Raw genomic sequence first — 25,285 nt, forward strand, 5'->3', positions numbered from 1 at the left:
AAAATGTAATATTGTGTTTAATTAAAAATATTAAATAGGCTGAACTCAATTTTTATCAATTTGTTATTAGAACTCAATTTAAATAACTTACCAGTACTTTTTATGCAAAAACGCTGATAAACTCGATTAATTTGAGTTGTCCTAACTTAGAAAAACTAAGTAAGCTGGAAGTTTTGCTTCTCTGGGCGGAAGGATGAAAGATGTGTTTTGAAAATGCCACGTGACTACCGTCCTCCTCCCTCGCGGATCAGTCCGCATGTTCACGGTGCCAGCATTTGTTATGGAATATGTTGAGCAAACCCAGAGAAGCGTCAGCTCAAGAGACTATTGTTGTCATTACTGTGGATCTTTACCTGATACACTGACTTGGTGAGTAAATGTTTACTCTTATTCAAACTGATTTTGTGGCTTCTCTTAGTTTAGCACCAGGTTTAAAATCTTGCTAGCTAGTTAGTGTTAGCCTAGCATTGCTGCTGCCGCTGGGCTCATGTTACTTAAAAATTAACACCACAGCCTTAAAAACCTTACATAAAACTATGTCGGTGAAATTTTCTGTTGATCGTTTGAAATAAATAAGTGAGATAAGAGCCCAGACAAAATTCTTTGGGAGGTGCAGCCGTTAGGTGTGGGGGATGGATAACAGAGCTCTCCGAAAACGTGGAAGCACTTTTGCAAATATGTGATATTTTGATAAATTAAGTAGATATTTGAGCATTACACAGCTACATTCTCCCCTGAAAATATCTTAAAAGGTTATTTTGTGATCCAGAAAGGGTAGTCTGGGGAAAAGGAGGATCGCATTTGTCGGCCACGGTTGTCGGAGCCTGTGCGTACTTGTAAGCGCGGCAATGGCGGAGGAGCGCGGCTAAAAAACGTATTACTTTTTCTGGGTCACAAAATAAACTTTTAAGATATTTTCAGGCGAGAATGTAGCTGTGTAAAGTTCAAATATCTGCTCGATTTATCAAGACATCACATATTTGCAAAAATGCTCCGACGTTTTCGGAGACGTCCATTTTTTTTATGCTTTGTGGCAGCTTTAGAACATCTGTGGCATCTATTAATGCCAAATCTAGCCTTTATTTAACAAAATAAGCAAACTCTATGTTACAGTGATTGCACAGCCATTAAGGATCAAATCAGTTTCTGAAATATGTTCTGTTTTTTTCTCCCTCTGCTTGCTTCTTACTGTCTTTGAGGCTCGGGACCAGCACTCCTGTTGTTGGACAGAAAGACATCAACTCAGTGGTAAGGATTTTTGGTTTTCCAATATATTAGCAACTGTTAGTGACATTTATATTAATCAGGCTGAACTTTAATCATACTTTAGATCAGCCTGTTTTACTTATTGTTTTGTTTGTGCTTTGGTTTGGGGAAGTTGTTTCTTTACTGATCTTTTCCTGTCTTCTGTTATTAGACTTGAGATATGACTGCACTATGCTGTTGCTGTGACTCCAGTTAATTCTACAAGACATGCTGTGTAAGTAAACAAACAACAACAGTTTGGTCTGCATTTCTTCAAACTTAGTTTAGAGGGTCTACACTGTATATAGTGAAGTCTGCAAGTTTTCGAACAGCAAAATTTGTTTTGTGCCCAAATCATTTTGCACATCATTAGAATTAAAGTTATTGGCCATGTTTGCATAGCCCTTTTTAAAATGATGCTTTCATGACATTATTGTATGTTGGGTGGTGGTCAGGGCTATCCAGACTGACAATTGGGACATTGAATGTCACCTCTCCGGTGGGGAGGGAGCCTGAGATTGTCTAAATTGGAGTCTGTTTTATACCAAATGCAGAAAAAAATGTTTTAAGAAAGCAATTAAGTTCATGTTCCAAAAATATGATTGTTTGCTTGCAGGACAACAGGAGAGATGAGTCCTCCGTCACAGATGGTGTGGTCAGTGAAGATGGTCGCCTGCAGGTTCAAGCTCATTGCATCTCCAACCCACATCCACTGCCACTGTACTTAAGGGAAGTTAAAGACTTTCTTCTGCACTTACATTTGGATCACCTCGATCCATGATAGTCATTCAGGCAGTAATGCCTGGACTGGAAACAAGCCATCCTTAAAATAATACAACATTCCAGCTCCTGTGTTGGAATGAAAAACAAATGTGTTGTTTAAATTAGAGACTGCACTTGTGACAGAACAACAAATATTTTATTTTGATTATATAAGTAATGTAAGTACAAAACAAACTTGTGGTAGGCCTAAACTTATTTTCAGAATAATTACATCTGAGACTTTGTTTCATTGTAAGATTATAACAGTGATGGCAATATAATTGTTTGTTGTTCAGCAGAACAGTGTCCAGTATGTTGGCTGTTGTACTTTGTTGTGTTTGAAAATAAAAGTTGGGCTCATTTTAACATCATTACAAAAATTGTTGTTAATTATTTTTAATCATATTCAGGTTACCACAAATTGTTTTTTCATTTAGTTGAACTTGAAATGTTTGTCAGTAGGTAAACAATTAGTATTGTCAGAAAGTCAGAAATATCAAGTTATTCTTAATACTGCAGACTTGCAATGTATAAGTTGTCCTAACAGTCATCTTAAGTAAGCTTTACTTAGTTTTTTTGAGGCAACGAGTTTCCATAATTTTTTTGAGTTCTGGGAACTAACAAGGCTGTACAGTGTACTCAAAATGAGTAAGTTGCCCTAACATGGTCATCTTACGTAAACTTGATCCAATTTTTGAGTTCTGGGAACAAATGAGCTTGTACAGAGTACTCAAAATAAATAAGTTGTCCTAACTTAGTCATTTTTAGCTAAGCTTTACTCAATTTTTTTGAGGCAACGAGTTTCCATAATTTTTTTGAGTTCTGGGAACTAATTAGATTTTACAGTGTGTCCTCTGCAGAAATGCTGGTGTTCCATAGTGATGTAAAAGTATGTTAATAATCTTTAAACAGACACTCGCTGATCCTGTAAGAGCAGGAATTTAACTACAAACCCTCATAGTTCCCATCAGTATCATTCATTCTGCTCTGCCTCAATAGTCACAGTGGCTAGTTTAAGTACGTTTGCCCCATAGAAATCCACTGATGTTCAGTGAGTCCCTTTGATACATATTTAGACCTTCATAATTTTCAGGGTGCATGAGTGTTATATCTCCATCTCATCCTAAACATTTTACCAACATGTAAAAGGCATACGTCCACAAGATTTTGATTTGTTTAATTTTCATTGAAACTTGTTTTATTCTGAATAAATGTGTGAGATGGCCCTCAGGCCTCTAAATCCACGTCCAGGTTTGGGTGACTACTTGGATTAGGGGAGTATTATTTAGAGCAATGTTTGTCACATTGGTTAATTGCTCAACTCAGGCCGTTTTTGTTCAGTCTTTTTCTAACTGAACTTTCACATTTAACATGCTAACTGAAGCCTGCAGTGTCTGAGATGTAGCTCTTTTATTTTCTCTATTGTACAGTCTGACTTAGGGGTGAATTTGCTGGGATTGGTGACTTGCGTTGCATGTTTTGAATAATCTTCTTCAGAGTAGACTTTTGGTGTAAGCTGATAGTGAATGAAGGTAAAGTATAAAAAGCTGCTGTGGTTTTAATTTTCCAAGAGAGGTAATGCACATAATGCAGAGAGTGTGACAAAGTGGAGGAGCAGTTGCAATGCTCTCCATTTGTCCCATATGTGTTTACCTTTTTTTGCACATTATACACATTATTCTGTTTCTATGTATTTGCTATGATTTGCTATTTGTCAAGTAACATTGCTTCACTCACTATCCCGGGTTTGTTTGTGTAGGCGTTTTGTTGCCGGCAAATCAAACATTCTGCAAATTAAGACAAATACTTAGTTATGTTTCTTTATATTTTATTATGTTACAGATTAAGTCATTTGTTCATACTTACTTTGTTTGTCTTTTCAGTCTTCATGAGGGTCAGGTGTGGGGAAACGCCCGCCTGGCATTTCCTCATTTTAAAATCCTGATGATGTCAAACATGACATCAGCAGGTCAAACCAAGTGGAGGGGTTTCTTTTTCCATAGAGATGCTTCCTTTTGTTTGTGTTAAGGTTTAAATGGATTTTTTGGATGTTTTTCTTTTCATTAATACTGCCATTTAGTTGTGTAAATGTGCATATTAGAAGTGTGTAGAGGTTTTGTGTTTTTAAATCATCTGTGTAGAGTTTTACATCCCTCAGTTTGAGTGAGTGGTACTGGCTGGGCAATTGGAGGGAAATTGATGGCCCTATTTAAAGCCAGTCTCTACCAGATGCAGGAGAGGTGAGCTGTGTTACCAGAGCCATGTTATGTTGAGTTTTGTTAATAGAGTTTATTTGGGGGGAAGTTTTGTTAAGTTACATTAAATTAAGTTCACTGTAAATAAATTGCTCACCTTGGAAACCTGAAATGTCTGCCTAGTCTGCTTCCCTACCACCTTCCTTGACGTTCGAGTCTGACTACCCCACAGAGACGAGCGCACGGGGGATATCCAAATTCTAGGAAGGCAGCCTGCTGCTGTACACAGGCGCATTCTTCTCAGTCATAGTTCTTAACAACTTGACTGTTTTCTCAAACCACACAAAGAGTGCTGTTTCCATTCTGGGAAGGCTACTCATTGGTGTAGGTAGCTCTTCAAATTATAAGTAGCTATATATGAGCAGCTATATTAGCTTTGACTTAACATATGTTAAATAGTATACTTTCCTGGTTTCAAATTTATGATGGCTCAAAATTCAAACCTTACAAATTAAAACCCTGAATCATCACCACTTGTGTAAACTACAAGGGTGCCATCATTTTTCTTTTCAATCCATTAAGTACCACATTTTCCACACTGAGCAAGAAAGGAAGTAAGCTCTTCATGGTGACCCCAGAAATTTTAATGTATCACTTTCTAGCATACTACTGACACTGCTCGACATCTTTTTTTTTTCTTTTTTATTTTGCCTGTCCCGTTTGGTTCTTTTGCCATCAGAATTATTGGCTGTGTCCGAATTCAGGGGAAGGATGCTCATAAGGACACTACCTACCTACGTCACAAGGTAGTGTCCTTAGACAGACGGGTAGTCAGGAAGTGAGCGGCTGTGGACAGCCCCCTTTTTTTCTCCATAGAAACTTTATTGAACAAACAATGAGTATTCAAACATAACAGATGGGCTGTGGACAGCCGCCTAGCCTTCAACTCCGCCCTTACTTGCGTGTTTTTCCGGTCGCTAGCGCCACAGCGCGAAAACTTTAAAATGGACCCAGAAATGTCGCTCCGTTGTTTGGGCAATTTTAATTCTCGAGGAGCTAGAAAAATCTTATCGTCGTTGGCCGCACGTTTTGTACCTTAGGCTCATCAGAGACAATCATATCCAGGTAAAATAATTTCCTTTAATCTACACGCATTTAGGAATTACTGAGATATTTACACAGATAATTGAATTATTGCCAGCGTTGTGCCAAAAAAGTGTTCGCCTGCCAAAACTGATTTCCAATGTTTCTGTGTGTAATATGTGTAATATCTTTATGTATGTTGGTAAATAGACTTCGGTGAACATGGTTTACAAAGGGGTTTTATACATACAATAATTACCTGTTGTTCAAGTATCTTTATAACTCTGGTTATAATCTGGGTACAATTGATATATTTGTTGCGCTGTCTGCTGTCCTCTTGGCCAGATTACTCTTAAAAAATAAATTTCTAATGTCAACAAGATTGTTTGTGAACTGGATAAATAAAGGATATATAAAAGTCACTGCCAAAAACTGATTGCAACTTCTACCTTGTTACAGGAATGTTGCTGGTGACTCAAAGTGACTTGATATCATTGATGAGGGAAACATTTGACATATGTTTCACGTATTATAGACCAACAAGTTATTCATAGCAGGTTAAATACGAGCAATCAGTTTAGGGCAAAAACCGGAAATCAGTTTTTGGCAGACGATCATTTTTTGGCACAACATCGGTCATTCTCACACATGTACTGTATCATATAAAATATATAAACTAAATATCTTTGAAACGTATAGAATCTAATCTTTTGTTTTTTTTTTTTACATAGCACTTTATCAAACTGTTGTCTGCTACAGAGTTACAAGTATTATACTAATAATATAGCATCCACCATCTCCTGCTTGCATATTTCTGAAAACATCTTAGTGGTGTGGCAGCCGTCGAGTGAGCCAGCCCTGCAAACCCTGTGGATGGACGATGCAGTGGACAGTGGGAGGAAGCATCCTAAAGCTCTTTGCAGACCACCCTGTGTGATTCTCCACTCCCCGACCAGAAAAGACAAACCTCAGTTGCAGCACCCCATCCACGTCTGATCTTGCTCCGGCAGATTCAGCAACACTGCCAGAGACTTCCTGTAATCTATTACAGTTGTTCAAGAAACGGTCCAGGAACAGGTCACTCAGGTTAATCCTGTGTGAACAACTGAAAATATTGTTTTTCCATCTTTGCATACTGTGTATTTGAAATATTCTTGTTTAATTGTTATTGTTATTTACTTTATTGCTATCAAATAAATATCCAAGTAAAATTGTTCAAAGTTAGCGTTATGTTCATACATGTTAAAAATGCCTGTAAATCAAATTGAGTTCAGTGACAATTACTGTTTGTTCGAATCAATTTATTAATAACATAAAACCTTTAAACTAATGCAACACATATAACAATGTAACAAATATATTCAAATAAATAAATTTCTCAATATATAACTCATTTTGGAACACATCTTTCTAGAAGTGAAAACAGTCTGTCCATCCTCTCCCTGCTCTCCTCTCCTCTGCCTCTCTTTGCTGCCTCATGTCCTCTCTGATGAGGTCTAGCAGCTCATCATCCCTGTCTCTTTTCCTCTTTCTCCCTGTCGTAGGTGGCTGAGCCGCTTCGTCATCACTGTCGTTTTGGTCACCCACTGTTGTGCTTGGCCCTGGAGTGTCCTCAGGGAGAGAGGACATTTGGACAAGAGGCTTAATGGAAGGCCTCTGTCCTATCACCTCATCCATGAGGGCAAACCAGGGCCAAGTAGCAGCAGTGGGCTTCCCACTGACCCACTCTCCTGAGCCTGGATACTTGCAATCCTAAAGGCAGAGGAAATCAAAAATGACAGCAGGCAAATAAAAACACCACAACAACTCTTAGTAATTGCACATTTATTAACTTGTGTTCTTAAGAATTATCTTCTTGATAACACACATACGTACTTTGTATTCTTTAAAGTTATCTCATGTCTTCTGGCCTGCAAGGGGGTGACTTTCCCCTGCAGGCCCATCTTCTCCAGAATTGTCCTGATCACACACAACAAATAAGAGAAGAAAGGAAACCATGGCAACTATGTTAATCCCTAAACCCAAAATTTTTCACAGCAGAACACCAGAGGAACACCGTCTGGACATCACAGGTTCTGTACAGCAGCGGTCCGTGAGTCGTTTGGTACCGGGCCACGAGAGTTGAGGCTCCGCTGTGAAATTTATGGTTTTCAGGGGTTTTATCATTAACTCTGTTTCCCTGGGTCTTTCCCTTGTTGTAGTTTCGTGTCTTATTTTGAAAGAAATATTTACACATTACCATAGCGACCAGAGAGCATTAAGCGGCAGAGAGGAGGATGTTACTCTCAATATTGGCGCATTTTCAGGAGGACGCTGCTAATAAAGTTACACAATTACACAGCACATTCACGTTTATTATTATATTTACAAAATACCAGTTTTTGTCTTGGTCGGATCATTTTATGTGGTTGTATTTATCCGCGATACCTTAAAGGCCGCTCCGTGTCTGACATAAACCGGTCTGTGGCGTAAAAAAGGTTGGGGACCGCTGCTGTAGCATGAGGGTTAATAGGACCGTACTCATATGAATATGATGTGTAAACTGATTTATTCTTGTACCTCCACGCCGTAGCGGCTCAATTCTTCACCCAGTGAAGAGGTGATCGTTTTCTCCTCGTTTTAATAAATTAAGTCGTTTGGTCTTTGTTCCACACAACATATCACCAATTCGAAAAAAATCTAAATTAGCTGTATGTAAGCAGCAATACATGAAAAATCGCGGGACCCCCCATACAAACTGGTTTACGGTTATTTTAAAGAAAAGAAACATGTCTATGCAGATGCCCAAAGCTTAACAAAACGACCACTATAACAATTTAACTTTTGTACAACCAGATTTTCATATACTTACATTTGAAAGTGTTTTCCTCTCCTGCTTCGACCACCATCGTTATCAGAAACAAATCTCCTCTATGACCCGCAATGAATCCTGGGATATAGTAGGACATGAAGGATACATCGGACCATCCTTAGAATTCAGGGCAAAGTAGGACACATTTGTCACCACATTTTGAGGACTCTTTGAATTCGGACAGCCTTCGTCTCGTCGCCGTGACGTCATTGCCTCCAAATATGGCTTTTAAGCATCCTTCCCCTGAATTCGGACATAGCCATCGTCTAAAGACAAAGAAAGATGCCCAACGGATTTACTTTACCAAATGGACCATCCCAGCCTTGCCGTATTGATCTATTTGATTCACCTTTGCTTTTATTGTTTATTTTGTTTTATTTTCACTTGCTAAACATGGGACAGATTTGACTGGGGAAAAGAAAACCAAGAAAAACAGCGGGGAAGAGAAACGGTGATAAAGGGCAAAAAACAAAAACCAACAAAACAAACAGACAAAAAATACATATATCAATCACCTGGATCACCTGTTAGGAAAGAAAAAAGAGAAAACAAGCAATAAATAACATCATCGCGATGATCTATGTGAATATAACAGTAAATACTAAATATTGAATATTATTGCGCAGCACGTAAGATTGACAGCGCACAGTGTGCTTTGAGGTAGGAGCCAAAAAGGGTGTAGTTTGTTTGTGTGAGCACCCGTGTGTTCACCTGTGAGCATGAGCGCGCTTGTATTTAAAAGGTTCCTTCATGTAACGATCTGCTAGAGGGTGTGGGGGGCCACAGCCCAGTCCTCCAGGGCATGAAGCAGGTATGGAGGAGATCCAGGCTCCAGACATCCAGAGGCCCTCAGAGCACACGATATCAAGGAAGACCAACGGAGAGACAACCGTGCCACTATCCCCGAACGAGCTGAGGAGAGCCCCAGATGAGGGGTCACTCAGCAGCTGCTGAGCAGAAGCCAGGGGGTGGTTGCAATGACGTGCCCGTGAGCTCCGCCGGCAGCCAGCTGTGCCAGAGTGACCGAGGGGGGGGGGGGGTCACTGCTCGACATCTCACAGTACAGTATAAGAGTCCCACCACAAGGAGACACTAAAGGCTTTCAAATCAACAGTTTCTGTTTCCAAAGCGGCGCCAACCGTCACCACCGATCATCGTTCTTATGTAACATAGACTGTGGATGCATGTTTAAGTTGATACATCACTTAAAGCCACCACTTTGGCAGGAACTTAAACAATTGAGGTGAATTAACACAAGTTATTCATATTCAATAAACCTGTGCAATTTGTGTTGATAAAATTTGATTGAAACAAAATATCCAATTTGAGCTCCTGGATATTTTAATCCTATACAATTTTCACACTTTATTCCACTTGTGGCCCACGTCACCCCTACTTGCCACCCCTACTATTGACGTGAAGAAAGGAAATGCAATTTGGTCCTTGAAGTTAGTTTTTGTTACGGGGGATTTTGTTGTTGAGTGCAATTTGAAAATAAGTTGTTTAAAAAGCAAAAATGTTTTAAAATGAGGGCAATATGAGCAGAGAGTAAAAACATGTTGAGGGATTGGCTGTATTAGTTCAGTGAGAGAGTTATATGTAAAGAAAACAATTTTCACTAGCAGTCAAAAACTAATGTGTTCACTTATGTCTGCATTTTTATTTTGTTAAATATGGACAAAGTGCTTCCACGTGTCTGGCCAGAAAGAGAGTACCTTTCCTTTTTATTTGTTAGTTCAATAAAAGGTTTCAGTTAGTTAAGAGTGAGAAGTTTTTTGCATTCACGTTTGCAGTTTTGTCTTGTTATACAATATTTGAAACTTAAAGCAAACAAACAAAACACTACATTTTCTGAAAGATTTGTGTGTGTTTTCTTGTTTGTTTGTTTTTGTACTACTTGAACAGTAAAGTGGCCCTCCAATGACATGACAGTACCAGCAGTGGCCCACAGCTCATTTAAGATTGACACCCCTGCTTTAAGGTGGTATTATGTGGATATATGTTGGTTTTATTTAGTTGCTGTCAACAAGTGGAAGGTAACCTAATGAAGCCTGTTATTTCTTTCTGTGGCTCACAAGTTGGAAATTTCAATAACAGTGCGTTATCCAATTACTCAGATTGTCAGAGGAGTTCACATTTCCCTATATAATCGATTAAAGTACCCCATCTTCGATTCATCCGATACAGGTCACCCTGACAACACTGAGCAGTCCCTTCAGTGACAGGCTGCTGCACCCACAGTGTGCAAAGGGGAGATTTTGGAGGCCTTTCCCTCCAGCTGCTGTCAGACTGTACACTGCACAACAGCAGTGAATGTACACCACATATGAACACACTGGGGTCTTTACATATATCAGTGTGCAATACTCAATACCTGCTACTATTAACACCCAAACACTGCACTATGTTTCATTCTTCTTCTACTAGTAATCTGTATAATTGCATCATATATGTGTATATATGTATGTCTGTATATGTATGTGTGTGTGTGTGTGTGTGTGTGTGTGTGTGTGTGTGTGTGTGTGTGTGTGTGTGTGTGTGTGTGTAGATAGATAGATAGATAGATAGAGTGATTTACATATATAAGTACACATGTATTTATTGTACCTGCATAGTCTATATTTCTTCTATTTTTGCATAGCATTATTGCTGTTAGGAATGTTGCACGTGTTCATTTGTTCCTGCCGTGTGTACTCTGTAGTCAAAAATCTCCTGTTCTGCTTTTTGTATTCTGAACTTCTTGAGTGGACAGCCAACAATCCTACAAATAGACTAGATTTGCTTGAAAGGTTTGTTAAAACAAATAACTGGACCTTACTTGTTAAGCTCAATGTTCTCACTGTCACATGGAGACTTTCAGGTTGCTATATTTGTCTCACGTTTACTGTCACAAATAAATGTTTTTTCCCTAATGAATATACATTTTAGGTCTAAAGTGTCTAAAATCTGCAGTTTTGGAACTTTTCATGTGGGATAACAAAATTAAAAAACAAACAAACAAAAAAAAACACTCCAAAAAAACAAGTGATACATGTGATGAAGGACTGACATAATTTGATTCATAAGACTTTATTTGATATTCACATACTGTAAGCAGAAAACAGCTTTAACAAAGCAAACTTGGTGGAAAGGACTAACACCAAGCTTATCCATCTTTTCCTGTAAAGAAAAACTGAAAAATCAAACTGTTAGGTCTAATTGTTGAATGTTGCCATTGTGTTTCTTAAATTTGTACAGTCTTAGTTCAAGCAGTAGGATCAAAGCCATTCCTTTGATTCTAACCACCTCTAACCACTTTGTGCTGGGGGAGGTTTTATTGCAGATACATCCTATCTGGAAGATCTGCTTCTTTTGATGTAAACTTCCTGCGTTTACGACCCTTTGGTCAGCAGGAGGTAACACACACACACACACACACACACACACACACACACATTCTTACCTACATACAGAAGTTCACACATATACATATAATGCCTTGCTGTGTTTTGTGTGAACTGTCTCTCAATAAAAGGCAGCGAGAGGAGGCCGGATTTGGGGTCATTTTCGTGCTGGACACAGATGTGGCCTCCCTTGCGCAAGTAATCGATCGAACGCTGTTGCCTTGTTTTTCTTTCATGATGAATAAGTCTCTAGAACTAGCGGGGTTTGTGGGAACAGACCCAACACAAACTAAAGTAATAAATTACAGATCTATTCAGATGGGTATAAAAGTTAATGTTAACAGTACCAAATTCATGGAACACGGCCGTGAAATTTGCTTTGTCGTTGGGGGGGCCTCAGACACTTCAGCACATCTCCTATACTGATAGGAACTAGAGAGCTGGGAGCTGGACATGTCTGTGGCATTGGTGCTGGTCAAACAAATTCTCTCAGCTCCTCCTGAAGAGTATTCTTGAGATCCACAATTTGCTTCTTCATTTCTGCGAGAATCTCCGCTTTAAATTTATTTATTTAAATTCCAATTCAAGTTATCCTGCCACTTTAGATCTCCTTTTACTATGCCACAAGCAGAGTTTTCATACGAGCTATGCAAAGCATCTGCTTCTGATTGCAAAGCCTCTTCACACACCTGTTCAAATGAGAAAGGTCATGCCTTAACACACATCGGAGATCTTGTTGTATCTTGCCCTCTCTGAGGCCCAAGACAAACTGATCATGCATGTACAGGTCGGCACGCCAAGGGTCTTGTGGCTCTTTTATCATGACCTATCTCCCTTAAATGTAAAGTGAACTTTCTAATAGGCTCTTCTGGCCTTTGTCTGCAGTCATAAAACATGGCACGCAAGGTACCCACAGCTGTTTTGTCCCCATACAGTTCTTTAAATTGAAGAAAGAACTTATCTGGCGTATCCCACTCCACTTGCTCCAAAATAAGAATTTCACGTTGTGGTTCTCCTAATGCACTCAGCTCAAAATCACACTGCTGTTCTATAGACCACTTTTGAGCATGGAGCATTGCACTAATCTGGCTCTCCCAGTCTTCATAATTAGCGTTAAGCCATGTGGTAGGACTTGACTTAAGCGGCCAAAGAAGTGCAGGAGACTGATGCTGTCCAGTGTAGCAAGTTATTTATTCACCATTTTGTGACCCAAACAATATTTACAGAGAAACAAATAAGAAACTCAACTCTATAATTAACTCAGTTCAACTAAATATAACTGAACTTAAATCAACGGAAATTATGGTCAAACTGCACACAGCTATCCTGACCTGAACCTTTCTCCTCAAACACCTGAGTTCTACTTAAATAGTCCACTTAACCAAACGATTTCTCCTCTGGACTATTCCATTCAGTAAGTAGGTAAGATGAACATGATTATATTCAAACCTCTACTGCCACTCTTTACTAGCAACATAAACTCTATGGTGTAATCAATACAGATTACAGCAATAAATCTATTTCTCCATAAACACTCTAAAATCAACTTTATGAAATTACAAGAATTCTTCCCCTTCTGCACTTGGTCTCATCCTGTGACCTCAGATGAACCCAGAAGCTATAAAGCAGGAAGTAAAACTACATTTCCTCCTTTTGTTTCTGGAAGACAGGTAGGTAAGGTAAGTTCAAACAATACAAATTAACAGTTGAAATAACATGTTAACTTAACGAACTTGTAGGAATTTACTTAAACCAAGATGTTATATTATATAATCTGTAAAAGTGCAAAACATAAACAAACCCGGGATAGTAGAAGTTTGCCTATTGCAGACTACATATGAAATATGGTTAAATCAAAACAAGAATGTTAACTAAGAATATGGACAAGTGGTACTCTCACCCACTTTGTCACAAGCCACAAAATTCTGGTACACAGGGTGCACCAATAAAAAATGGTGACACCATATTAACGGTTTCAGATAGTTCATCAGCCATATTGATCAGTCTAAGGCAGGTGGTTTTGTATGCTGGTCACAAATCCTGTCGACAAACGCCAAATATTACGTACGGCTCAAAATGACTCCCGCACAAGAACGTGGTAAGCTCTAATATTGACCAGTAAGAAACCACCACACTCACACTGCAATGGGGTACACAAGATTTAGTTTTCTTCCTCCAAGTCAGACTACAGGCTGAGGACTCAACTCCGGCCTGGAATCCAAGGCCCAAAGCCATGAACTCCTTCTTTTTGCATGTTGTTGCAAGTTAAAATCCTAATAAAACGTCTAATTATTTATTTACCTGCTGACTGCAAAACAGCCACCACACTTCCGGCTGTCACTTCTCCTCCATTAGAAGCTGCAGCAGACGACATCATGCCTGCAGCGCAGGAGCCTGCAGCTATTCCAGCTGAGTTGAAACCTGCAGCTCCCAGAAGAGCAGGAGCACCAACTACAGCACCTACTGCAGGAAGACAAGACATGTATCAGACATGGATCGGGCTTTGATTCAAATTAGTTAAAGATAAATAAACTGCTTACTTGCTCCTACAGCAGTACACACAGCTGTCACTATAACACAACATAAGAACACACATTAACATCTAACTGGGCCATAGCTCAGCACACAGCTGATCGAGGATTTCGATCAAGTAACTGAGCTACAGAGAAGACGGAGAGGCTTTATCCTACGATGGAGTATTAGAGCCACAAGAAAAAAGTTGATATGGACATTACTGTTCCACAACAAACTGCTATAATTACTATTTCTGCTACAAAATTCCTTATTTAGATGAGTTAATGAAACAAATTGATCAGCCGTTGTGTGGTACAACATTCACCCTCTTTATTGCACAAGGATGTAACCATCGATAACCTCGCATCTGTCCATTAGATCGTGGCTCAAGAGTTGGCAGTTCGTCTTGTAATCGGAAGGTTGCTGGTTCAAGCCGCGGCTCGGACAGTCTTGGTCGTTGTGTCCTTGGGCAAGACACTTCACCTACCGCCTACTGGTGATGGTCAGAGAGGCCGATGGCGTGATATGGCAGCCTCGGTTCTGTCAGTCTGCCCCAGGGCAGCTGTGGCTACAACTCTAGCTTGCCTCCACCAGTGTGTGAATGTGAGAGTGAATGAATAGTGGAATTGTAAAGCGCTATATAAATGCAATCCATTATTATTACCAGCCCTTTTGGTACAACCTAATACTTATCACCACACTGTGTTTATGAGCTAAAACCAGGGAGTTTTAGCTCATGAGCTAAAACCCCTGGTGAAAAGCATTTTAAGTTGTGTTCTGGTTATTTTAGCTCATTTTTCCTTGCTACTAAAACCGATTCTGAAGTACGATTTCACCAACTCAGATGATATACAGCAGCAACCATGGCAGCTTGCCTTGAGACAGCTGTAATCTCCACATTTCGACTTTATTCTCAAAATGATCGATAATACCTTTCTTAACGTAGCCCTAATACTACATTGTATTATCCTCACTGCAGCACAGTTACATGTAATTGTTTCTTGGAGCTTTCACATTTATCATAATTTTTTGAGTAATTGCTGGGAATTTTTTTTTTTCCTGCTGAGTACAAAACAGCCACCGCACTACCTGCTGTCACTCCTCCATTGGCCACAGCAGCTGCAGCTGCTATTCCAGCTGAGGTGAAACCAACAGCCCCCAGGACAATAGGAGCAGAGATCACTGCTGTACCTGAGACCAGGAAGAAACACTTGGTTACTGATCATCAGGATGCTTCACAATGAATACATGTCTTGATATGTATGTATTTACCTATGAGTTTTAGAGATAAAAATAAATAAATAAGCAAATAGGTTTGTTACCTGCCCGGCTGTGATGGCTAAGGTTGTCACTGAAACACAAGAAAGAAAACAAAAGATCTTACCACAGCTCAGTCTGGAAATATTAAGACATTTTCTGTAATGCTAGAATCATCAACTCATATGATGTAGAGATGATTTGAAAAAGGCAGCTGTACTCACATAGACCCATTGTTCCACTCAGGGTGAGGAACCTAAGATTGGACTGTGTCTTAAACAGAAGTGAGCATGAGCTGTTATTTCCTGGATAATGAAATTGAATCGGCGTCACTGGGTCTGTGAAGTAAATAAACTTCCTTTAGTCGTCATAGAACAAGTGATTGTGAGGCTGGATCTCAGGGGATTTGACATAGTTATTTATTTGATGTTTTTTATTATGTATTTCACACACACGCGTGTTATTTCAAGGATTTTTCTTTCTATTTAATCCTTGTGTTAAATAACTTGCTTAAAATAAACACAAACAAAAAGGAGGTTATGATACGGAGCGTGTATGAATGTTATTTGGGTCACTGAAAATGTCTTTGTATTATGTGTGTCCTTTCTTTGGGGTGTGGTATGTAACAGAAGAAAGACCGCAGGTACCAATTAGTGTAGAATTTCCTCACATACTTGAGTCATACCTTGATTCTGGTTTAATCTTGTTAAGAAAAATAATGAGAAACAGAAATGGAAATAAAATGGGTGAGTATAAAAGGCTTATTACAGCAGACACAAGAGCAGAAGGTGAGATGAGTTATAAAAACAACCAACGTTTGAGAAGCCCTGGACAGGAGATCCTATGAAATGGCAGCACTGGAGATCATGACAAGACACACGTTCAGGAAAGTTTATTATACTGCATTTAATCCCAGTCATTTTCAGAGAGAGATTAAACATTGAAGGCTGATTTATAACAAGTCCCCACACAAACATAGATAAAGCACTAAAAGTACCTCACTGACGAGCAAGAAGTGCAATAAATAATTGAGAAGTGATACATGCTGTATGGGCGTCGCACATATGACGAGTTAGGAGTGAGAACGTGTTGATCTGTAGGGAAGCAGGAGACTGTTGTTATAGAGTGGATTGAGGATTTTTATTCGTTATTTCTATTTTTCAGTTTTATTTTTCAAGACTTTGTGAATTGTCTTTTTTTAAATAACTTGGTTTACCCTTTTTGGTTTTGTTAATATTGGCAATAGTGTGAAGTACTATTGTTGGGTTCGAATATATTTATTATATAGGCCATCCAGTTAAGGTAAATGTCATGTTTTGAGTTGTTAGAATCTGATGAGCATTATTTTATTTTATTTTTTGTTGTTTTGTTTTTCTGTTTTCCCCCTGAGAGATTACCACCTTAACGTGGTCAGGCGGTGTGATGGCTGCAGTTACAGCCACACAGTGGTAATATCAGTGTAGAGGCTTACACACAACACTGCATTCACATTTGTCTTTCTTTAAATATAAGGTTTAATTTAGAGGATAATAAATAACTGGTTTTGGTCTCAGTTAGGTTTTTGTGTGTTTTACCCCTTTTTGTGAATTTTGTGGGCTGATCAGCCACTATTTAAGTTTCCCCCTTTGTCTCGTTTAGTGAGGTCAGTTTGTTTGAGGTATCAGTTTTGGTTGTTGTTAACTTTGAGTAGAGTTCTGTTATTTTGACCTCTTTTATGGGCTCAAGAGTTTGATTTTTTTTTGTATAATTTAACCAACTATGTTGTTGGGTTAAATAAAAAAAAAAAAAAAAAAAACTTTTTTCTTTTTTAGGGACTGTACTGCGGTGGCCCTGAGAGGCCAAACGGACTGCAACTTAAGAAAACACCAGCAATAAGAAAAACCCTGCAAAAGCACACAAAACACAAAGGAAATAGGAAAAACAAAGCAGAAATAGGAAAAAAAACTGATTTCCAAAAGCACAAGGGAAGTGTTTCTGGGGAGACAATAACCCGACGGACCAGTTGCAGGAACCAAAATATGCTAAGAATTGCGCTGGGAGACACTTAAAAGAAGTGGAGGATCTATCGGTTTTATGAGGAAAGAAAAGATGAGAGGTAAGTGTGTTAGCCTAACTATTAGCCTAAAAATCCGTCATCATATGAATGATGATAAAACACGCCTACCATGTTTTGAGTTCCTGCAACTGGTCCGTCAGGTTATTGTCTCCCCAGAAACACTTCCCTTCCCCTTGTCTTTTTCCTATTTCTGTTGTGTTTTGTGTGTTTTTGCGGCGTTTTTCTTACTGCTGGTTGCAGTCCGTTTGGCCTCTCAGGGCCACTGTACTTTAACCTGTGCCTGACTTTCTTTCAATGCCCGATCCATCGCAGGGGGTTTGCGTGCCTCAGTGACCCTAAAAGCTAGATCAGCGGAAGCTTAGCCTTCAGGTGCGACACCCAAGTTGGTCAGGTCTTAGGGTAGAAGGCTGACAAAGTGCAATCCAATTACATGACAAAAACAGTTAGCATTTGAATCTTCTTTTTTTTTTTCAGTTTTATTGGAGAGAAGGCCGGCATTTCCTTAGCAGATGTCTTAGAATGAAGCCATAACATTATAGGACATAGGAAAGTGAAAACATTTCGTTTTGGTGTGAACTCTTCCTCTAAAATCTGATTCGGATGTCGTATAATCTAATTAATGATATCGTCATTTCTTCTTCCAGAAAACATGCAGGGCTTGCAATCATTAAAATACTGAAACCATCATAACATTTTGACTTTGTAGTAACAAAAACATTTAATAAAGACACGTGCTTATCAGTTCCACTTTCATTTCAGCTACAACCAGCTGATTAGAGGTCATGTACCAAATGTTAGCGCAGTATACAGCCTGGATATTGAAATTACTTTTTTTATTGCACAAAAGGACAAGAGAGATTTCTTTCATTAGCAACCACAGCATTTTTTTTTATCATCTAGAGAAAACTGAGACATACTGTTGAAATTGCACTTCTTTTTCCAATATTGAGATAGCTCAGAAGTGAAATGTGCAGTTCAACTACTTTACACAGGACATTTTCACTGGTGGCATGTATGTAGCCCTCGATGTAAAAATCAGTTTAACATCTCTGCCTTAAACAGTGTAAAGACAGTGTATGGGATGGAAATCATGAAACATCTGTACTTTAGAGTGTGCCTACATCTTCAGTGCCCTTGATCAGACCGCCAGGAAGATCAACATTGGGAAATTTGTGCATCGGAAAGCCATGGTGCTTCTGGTGACTGATGTTGCTGCTCGTGGTATAGACATCCCCCTGCTGGATAATGTCATCAATTACAACTTCCCCTCCAAGGCCAAACTTTTCTTGCACAGAGTTGGTGAGCAGCTGTATGCAGAACGAACAAAGTGATTCAGCCTCTTTAATTTGAAATGATTAGGCCAGCATTACGTGTATTTTTCCCCTGTCTTTTCCCATCAGGGCGTGTGGGACGAGCGGGCCGAAGTGGCACAGCCTATAGTCTGATTTGTCCTGATGAAATGCCTTATGTCTACGACCTCCACCTCTTCCTAGGGCGACCAGTTCAGTTTGCTTCACCTGAACACACACAAGGTAGACTCTACTGCATGCCTGTCAGGTCTTAAACTGACAGATGAACTGTTTAACTGATGTGCTACACATTTGAGGTTGCTCTTTTTATCTGTCACTATATTGAAATGTCTGCATTTCTTTTCATACTCCAGATTCAGAAGGTGTGTTTGGTCGAGTCCCTCAGAGGATCTTGGATGATGAAAGTGCTCATCTCCTCAGCCCTTCCCAGGAGGGTGGCACGGATGCCCCTCCAGTGGTTCTCCTTGGGCTCTCGTACTCTGGGGCCTCTGGATGTCTGGAGCCTGGATCTCCTCCATGCCTGCTTCATGCCCTGGGGGACGGGGCTATGGCCCTCCACACCCTCTAGCAGACCGTTACATGGAGAAACCTTTTTGTATACAAGCGCGCTGATCCACACAGGTTTGCACACGGGTGTTCACTGTTCGTAGACTTAAACTACACCTTTCTTAGCTGTTACTTCAAAGCACATTGTGCGCTGTCTGTCCTGCGTGCTGCACAACCACATTCAATATTTAGTTTTTACTGCTGTTCACACTTAGCCAGATTAACGTGATGGTGTTGTGTTTAGTATGTTGCTTTGTTTGTTTGTTTTTTTGCTTGTTTTCTCTTCTTTTTCTCTCAACAGGTGATCCAGGAGATTTTTTTTCTCTTTGTCTTTGTAAGTGCCCTTTCTCACTGTCCCTTTTCCCTTCTGTTTTTCTTTTCCCTCCTCTCTTTCTTTCTCCCTTTCCTATCCCCCAGTCATGTCTGTCCCATCTGTAACAACTGAAAAAAAAAGAAAAAAAAAAAGAAAGAAAGTGCTCAACTGATCACGTCTCACGAAAACTCCCTGGACCTGCAAAATCTGCTCCGTGTCTCAGAGAACACCTACAAGCGGCCAAACCCCTCGCCGGAGTCCATCAGACAGGTTAAAAACATAGATCTGTCCTGCATGGGTGTCCATCCAGTACTTGGTAAGTTCAAAGGAGGATAAACTATAAAAAGAAGAGAGAAATTATGAAAATAATCAAAAGGAATAGTGAGGAACTGATGGCAGTTAAGTAAGAGAATTTGATTTAAGTTGTTTCAGGGTGTGGTCTGGAAAAAATGGAACTGGAGTGCCTTCAAATAGTCGATGCCATCAAGAGCTACAAATCCAAAGCGGTGAGTTTGATGCAGACACGTCACAGCGCTGCATTTTCTGGTAAAAAGTGTTCTAGTAAGCAAAGAAACATATATTTCTCTCCTGAAATAGACCATCTTCGAAATCAACTCCAGTAGTAAGACACCAGCCAGTGAGGTGATGCGGGCCAAACGCTCTAAAGACACTCGGCTAGTGGACAAATTCAGCAAGCAGAGAGAGGACCGAGCCCTAGAAAGCAGGCTGCAGCAGCCAATCAACCCCACCACTACTGCTGACTGTGACATCACAGAAAAGGATGAGAGTGATCTAAATGTAAGCATGGGTGAAGTATTGCTTCTTTCTTTCTTCCCTGGATCGTTGTAGTTGCAGGTTTAGGTCAGTTTCATAAAGGATTAAGCACACACATTGAACTCCAGGAAATCATAAATCAAAATGTGGATATTACCTGTCCACAGATTCATGGTGACGTAACTGCTCTTTGTTTGGCGATTGTAGAAATGGTTTACATGAGCTAATAGCTGAGATTCAGAGGTTTCTGCAGCACTTATATTTCTGACCTCTCGTTATAACCGATTAAACGCGATCTCCTCCCTTTTGCCCCCATTTTTGGTGGTGTAGGTGCAAATGATCATGCATGACATTCTCATAATAAATCAGATAAGATACTGCAAATAATTATTTCTGCATTTGTGCAATTGAAATGTATTGAAAATGTGTATGCAATGATGCAGTTTTAAAGATTTCGCCTAAATAATTTTTTGAGTGAATGAGCCTAAACATGACGACCTAACCAGTGACACCGTGTCACCTGTGACACACACACACGTATGACTTTGCCGGTTTCAGCTGAAACAATTTCAGTGTTTCAAACCATGTTCCAGGGTTTTTGTTTCACCATTTATGAGGTTTCAAGAACATAAAAGACAGATATGAATGTTTGAAAATGTTTTAGATGAAAAGATTAGATGACAAATACTCAAAGGATAAATTTAATTGGTTTATTATTTTATAAATAAGTTGAAAAAGAAAGTTAAACAAGCAAGTCAAAAAAGAAAAAGTTAAACAAGTAAATAATGAAACAAGGTAAAATGAAGTAAGAACAAAAAGTTAACAAGTAAATAATGAAACAAGGTAAAATGAAGTAAGAACAAAAAGTTAACAAGTAAATAATGAAACAAGGTAGAGGAGAGAACCCCAACAATCCCCTCTGAGCAAGCACTAGGCGACAGTGGGGAGGAAAAACTGCCTTTAAATGGGCAGAAACCTCCGGCAGAACCAGGCTCAGGAGGGGACAGTCAACTGCCGGGACTGGTTGGGGGGGTGAACAGAGGTGGAGCAAGACGAGGCTACATCAGGTGAGGAAGCAGTAGAGTCCCTCCTCCAGGGCAAGCGGAAGCATTTGTTCTTCTTTTTCATGCACTTTTCTACAAGAGCTTTTTTCTCCAAGATGAGGGTTCTCAACTCATCGATTGTTACTGCGTTTTGCTTCTCAAGCTTCTTGCATGTTTGTTCCACCTCTTCTAATGTTGCTTGTTTTTCTTCAAGCTTTTCTTTGAGTTCTTTGGATCTTGCCTCCTGCATTAGCTTGTCCTTGTGCATGTCTGCATTTCTCTGTTGTACTTCTTTGTGCATGTCTTGTAGCTCCTCATTTCTTCTGTGGATTTCTTGGAGCGTACGCTGCAGGTCGTCATGTATTTTGTCTTGTTCTTGCTTTTGCGCCTGCATTTCAGTGTGTTTGCGCTTTAAGTTGTTGTATTCCAACAATATCCCCTTAGTGAGCTCGGAGTTGTTTCTTGCCATTTGATCCATCCTTTTCTGCATGTGTGAGCATTGTTTGTCCAGTATTTCTTTTTCCCCTTCTAGTTCACTTGTTTTGTCCTTCAGTTCATTACAAAACTGTTGCAGTTTTAGATTTTTACCCTCAAGGTCTTCAACAATACGTTTCTCTTCTTTGAATCTTTCTTGCTGTTGCTGTTTCTCTTGAAGAAGGTCTTTACTTTGGCGCAGTGTATCATCCAACTCTACTTTCAGCATTCTGTATTTTTCCTCCGTGACTTTGAGTTGGTGCTGCATGTCTCTTTGCTTTTTCTCCTGTTCTTCCTTCTGTTGGAGGATTTCTTTATTTTTTTTCACAGCTTCATCGAAATTTGTTTGGAGCAGCCGATTCTTTTGGTCCATATATTGGAGATCCCATTCTGTCTTCTCAACAGTAGCTTTGCTGTCTTTAAGCTGGTCAGACATCTCCTTTAGTTCTGCGCTCTTTTGCTTGTTTTCTTTAATCAGAAAGACGATCTGCTCTCGGGCTTGTCCAAACTTGATTCCCCAGCCCTCATTAATTATTGTTATGTCGGGCTGGCGTTGTTGTCTTTCCTCCAGGTTTTTATTTTGCGCTTCCATCTGTCTACACTTCTCCTCCAGTTGAAGTTTCTCTTCTTCAATTTGTTGAATTTTATTCTGGAGATGGTAGTTTTCCTTCCTACTGTCATGTAATGCCCTTTGGATGGCTAAGAGGTCATTTGGGGAAATTGGCCGGCCACGACAGGAAGGAGAAGCGGCGTAATCTTTTTGTCTTGGTTGGTGTCTTGTTGGATACATGTTGAAGGTTGTACACGACAACTTTGAAAAGGTTTCCAAAAGTTTCTGTGGTGAACGTTTGAAGGCTGCAAACACAAATGCTGCGAAGAAACGAACTACAAATTGCTGTTTCTCACCCCTATTTAAGGACAAACTTCAAAGGATCAAAGGTCCTTAGGGTGTCCTTGTGACATCACCACTCCGTGAGCCAATGTGATTGTCGTGTGACATTCTGGAATGGGGATATTTGTTTTTAAACCGTTTTCAAATTTAACTTAATATTTGACTGTTTCTTAACTGACCTATTTAGCTGATTAAGAAATTAATTGCCACGAGCATCCCTAATGTTATATAACAGACAACAGCAAAAAACACTAATAGAGGTTTAATACATTTTTTTATTTTTATTTTTTTAAATTATCCCACTTTTTATAAGAGGGAACATTATTTAAAGAATATGTATTTAATTAAAAAGCTCTCTATTCATGTAAAGGGTATAACAAAAAAGGTGAGCTTCCTGCTCGAAAATGAAATGACCAAAATAAATGGAGCATTTCTCTGCAATTACAAACTCTGTGTAAACAATCTTGGTTTCAAAATAAGGCTAATGCTTGTGAGATGTCATCACAGGTGTAAATATTACTGCAGATGTTACTATGTCAAAGTCTCACAATTGTCTTATGTTTATTTATATAGGCAAGACCTACTTTTCACTTTTTTGCTTTGCTATATGTTCTTAAGTGTATTAGTTTGCCAGCAGCATGAACATGTACTAGTGTCAATAATAATAGTACGATGGATTAGAAAACCTGCTCACAAGTTGAATAAACACCCAGGATTGTTTCATCATTTTCATTCAAAACCAATATTTGAGTCAAAATGAGAAAGTTGTTTGTGATGTCTGATGGAGAAGAAGCAAAATAAAGTGCAGTTTTGATGTAGTTGATGTTGTATACAAACTAGAAGAGGAAGAGAGTAGGATCTGTATTTTGTCACTTTGTACCATGTAATTCTTTCTATTTCCACCAGGGGGTGTTTTCAGAGGTGGTAGGTGGTAAAAGAAGAGGTCAGCAGGAAGATGGCGAAGAGCGACCAAAGACCAAGAAAAAGAGGCAGTCAGGCAAAGATGAAGAGTATTATATCCCTTACAGACCTAAAGATTTTGACTCTGAGAGAGGGTGAGGCATTAAACTGTTGCATCTGTTTTCTTTAAAAAATGTGAATGGCTGTGTGTTTTATGCTGTTTTGTCCTGTGTTATGCGTCGACAGGTTGAGTCTCGGTGGAGAGGGCAGTGCTTTTGAACAGCAGGCCTCTTCAGCTGTCCTTGATCTCATGGGAGATGAAGGCAATCGCCTTAACCAGCAGAAGAAAATGATGATATGGTACAAATTTCCCTGTGTTTGACTCAATATCCATAAAATGGTCATTTAAAACTATAATTTAAAGTCTTTTTCCCCCCTTCTTTTCTTAGGGACCGTAAGAGGAAGCGTTTTGTGAGAGAAACGGGAAAAGAAGACCAGAAGAAGAAGATCAAAACAGACAGCGGTCAGGTTATCAGTAACAAGAAGAACAGGAAGAACTTGTATCCTTCCAACAAAAATCTTCTCTGTGTGCTGCTCTTAATGACCCTCTTCTCTACTCCTATGACAATGTTAAGCTGTACTGTGAAGATGTTGTATCACTTGACAACATGTCAGTTATGAGGAGTGGAAGAAAAAATACAAGATTGATGATACAGGATCTGGATCAGATGGAGAAACAGGCGGAGGAGGCAGGAAGCCAGCAAGAGGTAGGAAGGCATCAAAATGAATAGCACAAAAATGTCTGCCTGTTAAATATAGACCATCAGCCACCATGTTTTAACTCAACTCTAAAAGTCGCCCGCGGGCACCAGGTCGCCCGCAAGGACCACATGAGTCACCCGCGCCTGTTCTAAAAATAGCTCACCATAACAACTTACCAGTAAGCTGCATCTATTTTTATTTTTTCTTGCTATTTTTTTTTTAAATCAGAATTGCATTGGTGTCAATTTGTTAGAGATAATATATAAAAAAATGTTTATTATTAAATATTAGATCAGTGCTAGCTGGTCTCCACGGAAACAGTTGCCGTGAAGACCAGCAAAGGTGAGGAGATGAGGAAAACATGGCGGAAAAAAGAAAGAAAACATATCATTTTCACAGTGAATGGGAGGAAGAGTTCTTTTTTACCACTGTGAAAGATTCATGTGTGTGTCTCATTTGCGGTGCGACTGTGGCAACGGCAAAGCGGCACAACGTGGAGAGACATTTCCGAACGTGTCACACAAGCTACCATGCTAACTACCCAAAGGGCAGCACACTGCGAGCGGAAAAGGCCCGCGAGTTAAAGGCAGGTTTGAGCAAACAGCAGTCTTTTTTCACGAGACCGGTGAAAAACTCCCAAAAAGCAACCGAAGCCTCATTTAGAGCTATACATTTCATAATTAAGAAAAAGAAGGCATTAAAGTCATAAACCGACTTGGTCAAGAGTTTGAGAACAGGTTTTGTGACCTTGATCAGCTTGAGCCATGTGTCTCATTTGTTTCCAATCCTTTCATGAATGTGGACACAACATGCATTGCTGAGCAACTAAGTTCAATGTTCAGCTTGGATGCTGGACAGGTGGAAATCGAAATTGTAACATTGCAAAATGACGTCCACCTCAAAGCCTATCAGGGTGCACCAAACT

At 39.5% G+C, this 25,285-nt stretch overlaps 1 protein-coding gene and 1 long non-coding RNA gene across 2 annotated transcripts; one reads left to right on the forward strand and one right to left on the reverse strand.

Annotated features, from left to right (window-relative positions):
* Nucleotides 1-6,633: 6,633 nt before the first annotated feature.
* LOC134631945 (uncharacterized) lies at nucleotides 6,634-8,391 on the reverse strand. Its single transcript, XR_010094425.1, has 3 exons — nucleotides 8,137-8,391; nucleotides 7,161-7,244; nucleotides 6,634-7,037 (listed from the first exon to the last, which is right to left on the reverse strand). It is a non-coding gene; the product is annotated as an uncharacterized LOC134631945 (long non-coding RNA).
* Nucleotides 8,392-19,054: 10,663 nt separating this feature from the next.
* On the forward strand, nucleotides 19,055-24,385 carry LOC134631670 (ATP-dependent RNA helicase DDX54-like). Its single transcript, XM_065471466.1, has 8 exons — nucleotides 19,055-19,130; nucleotides 19,739-19,831; nucleotides 19,948-20,021; nucleotides 20,113-20,313; nucleotides 23,605-23,753; nucleotides 23,845-23,958; nucleotides 24,048-24,158; nucleotides 24,274-24,385. Exons 1-8 carry the CDS (start codon nucleotides 19,055-19,057, stop codon nucleotides 24,383-24,385), a joined length of 930 nt encoding a protein of 309 aa, XP_065327538.1.
* Nucleotides 24,386-25,285: the final 900 nt, after the last annotated feature.

This window comes from Pelmatolapia mariae, linkage group LG7 (genome assembly GCF_036321145.2).
Source record: "Pelmatolapia mariae isolate MD_Pm_ZW linkage group LG7, Pm_UMD_F_2, whole genome shotgun sequence".
In the NCBI taxonomy this organism is placed as follows: Eukaryota; Metazoa; Chordata; class Actinopteri; order Cichliformes; family Cichlidae; genus Pelmatolapia; species Pelmatolapia mariae.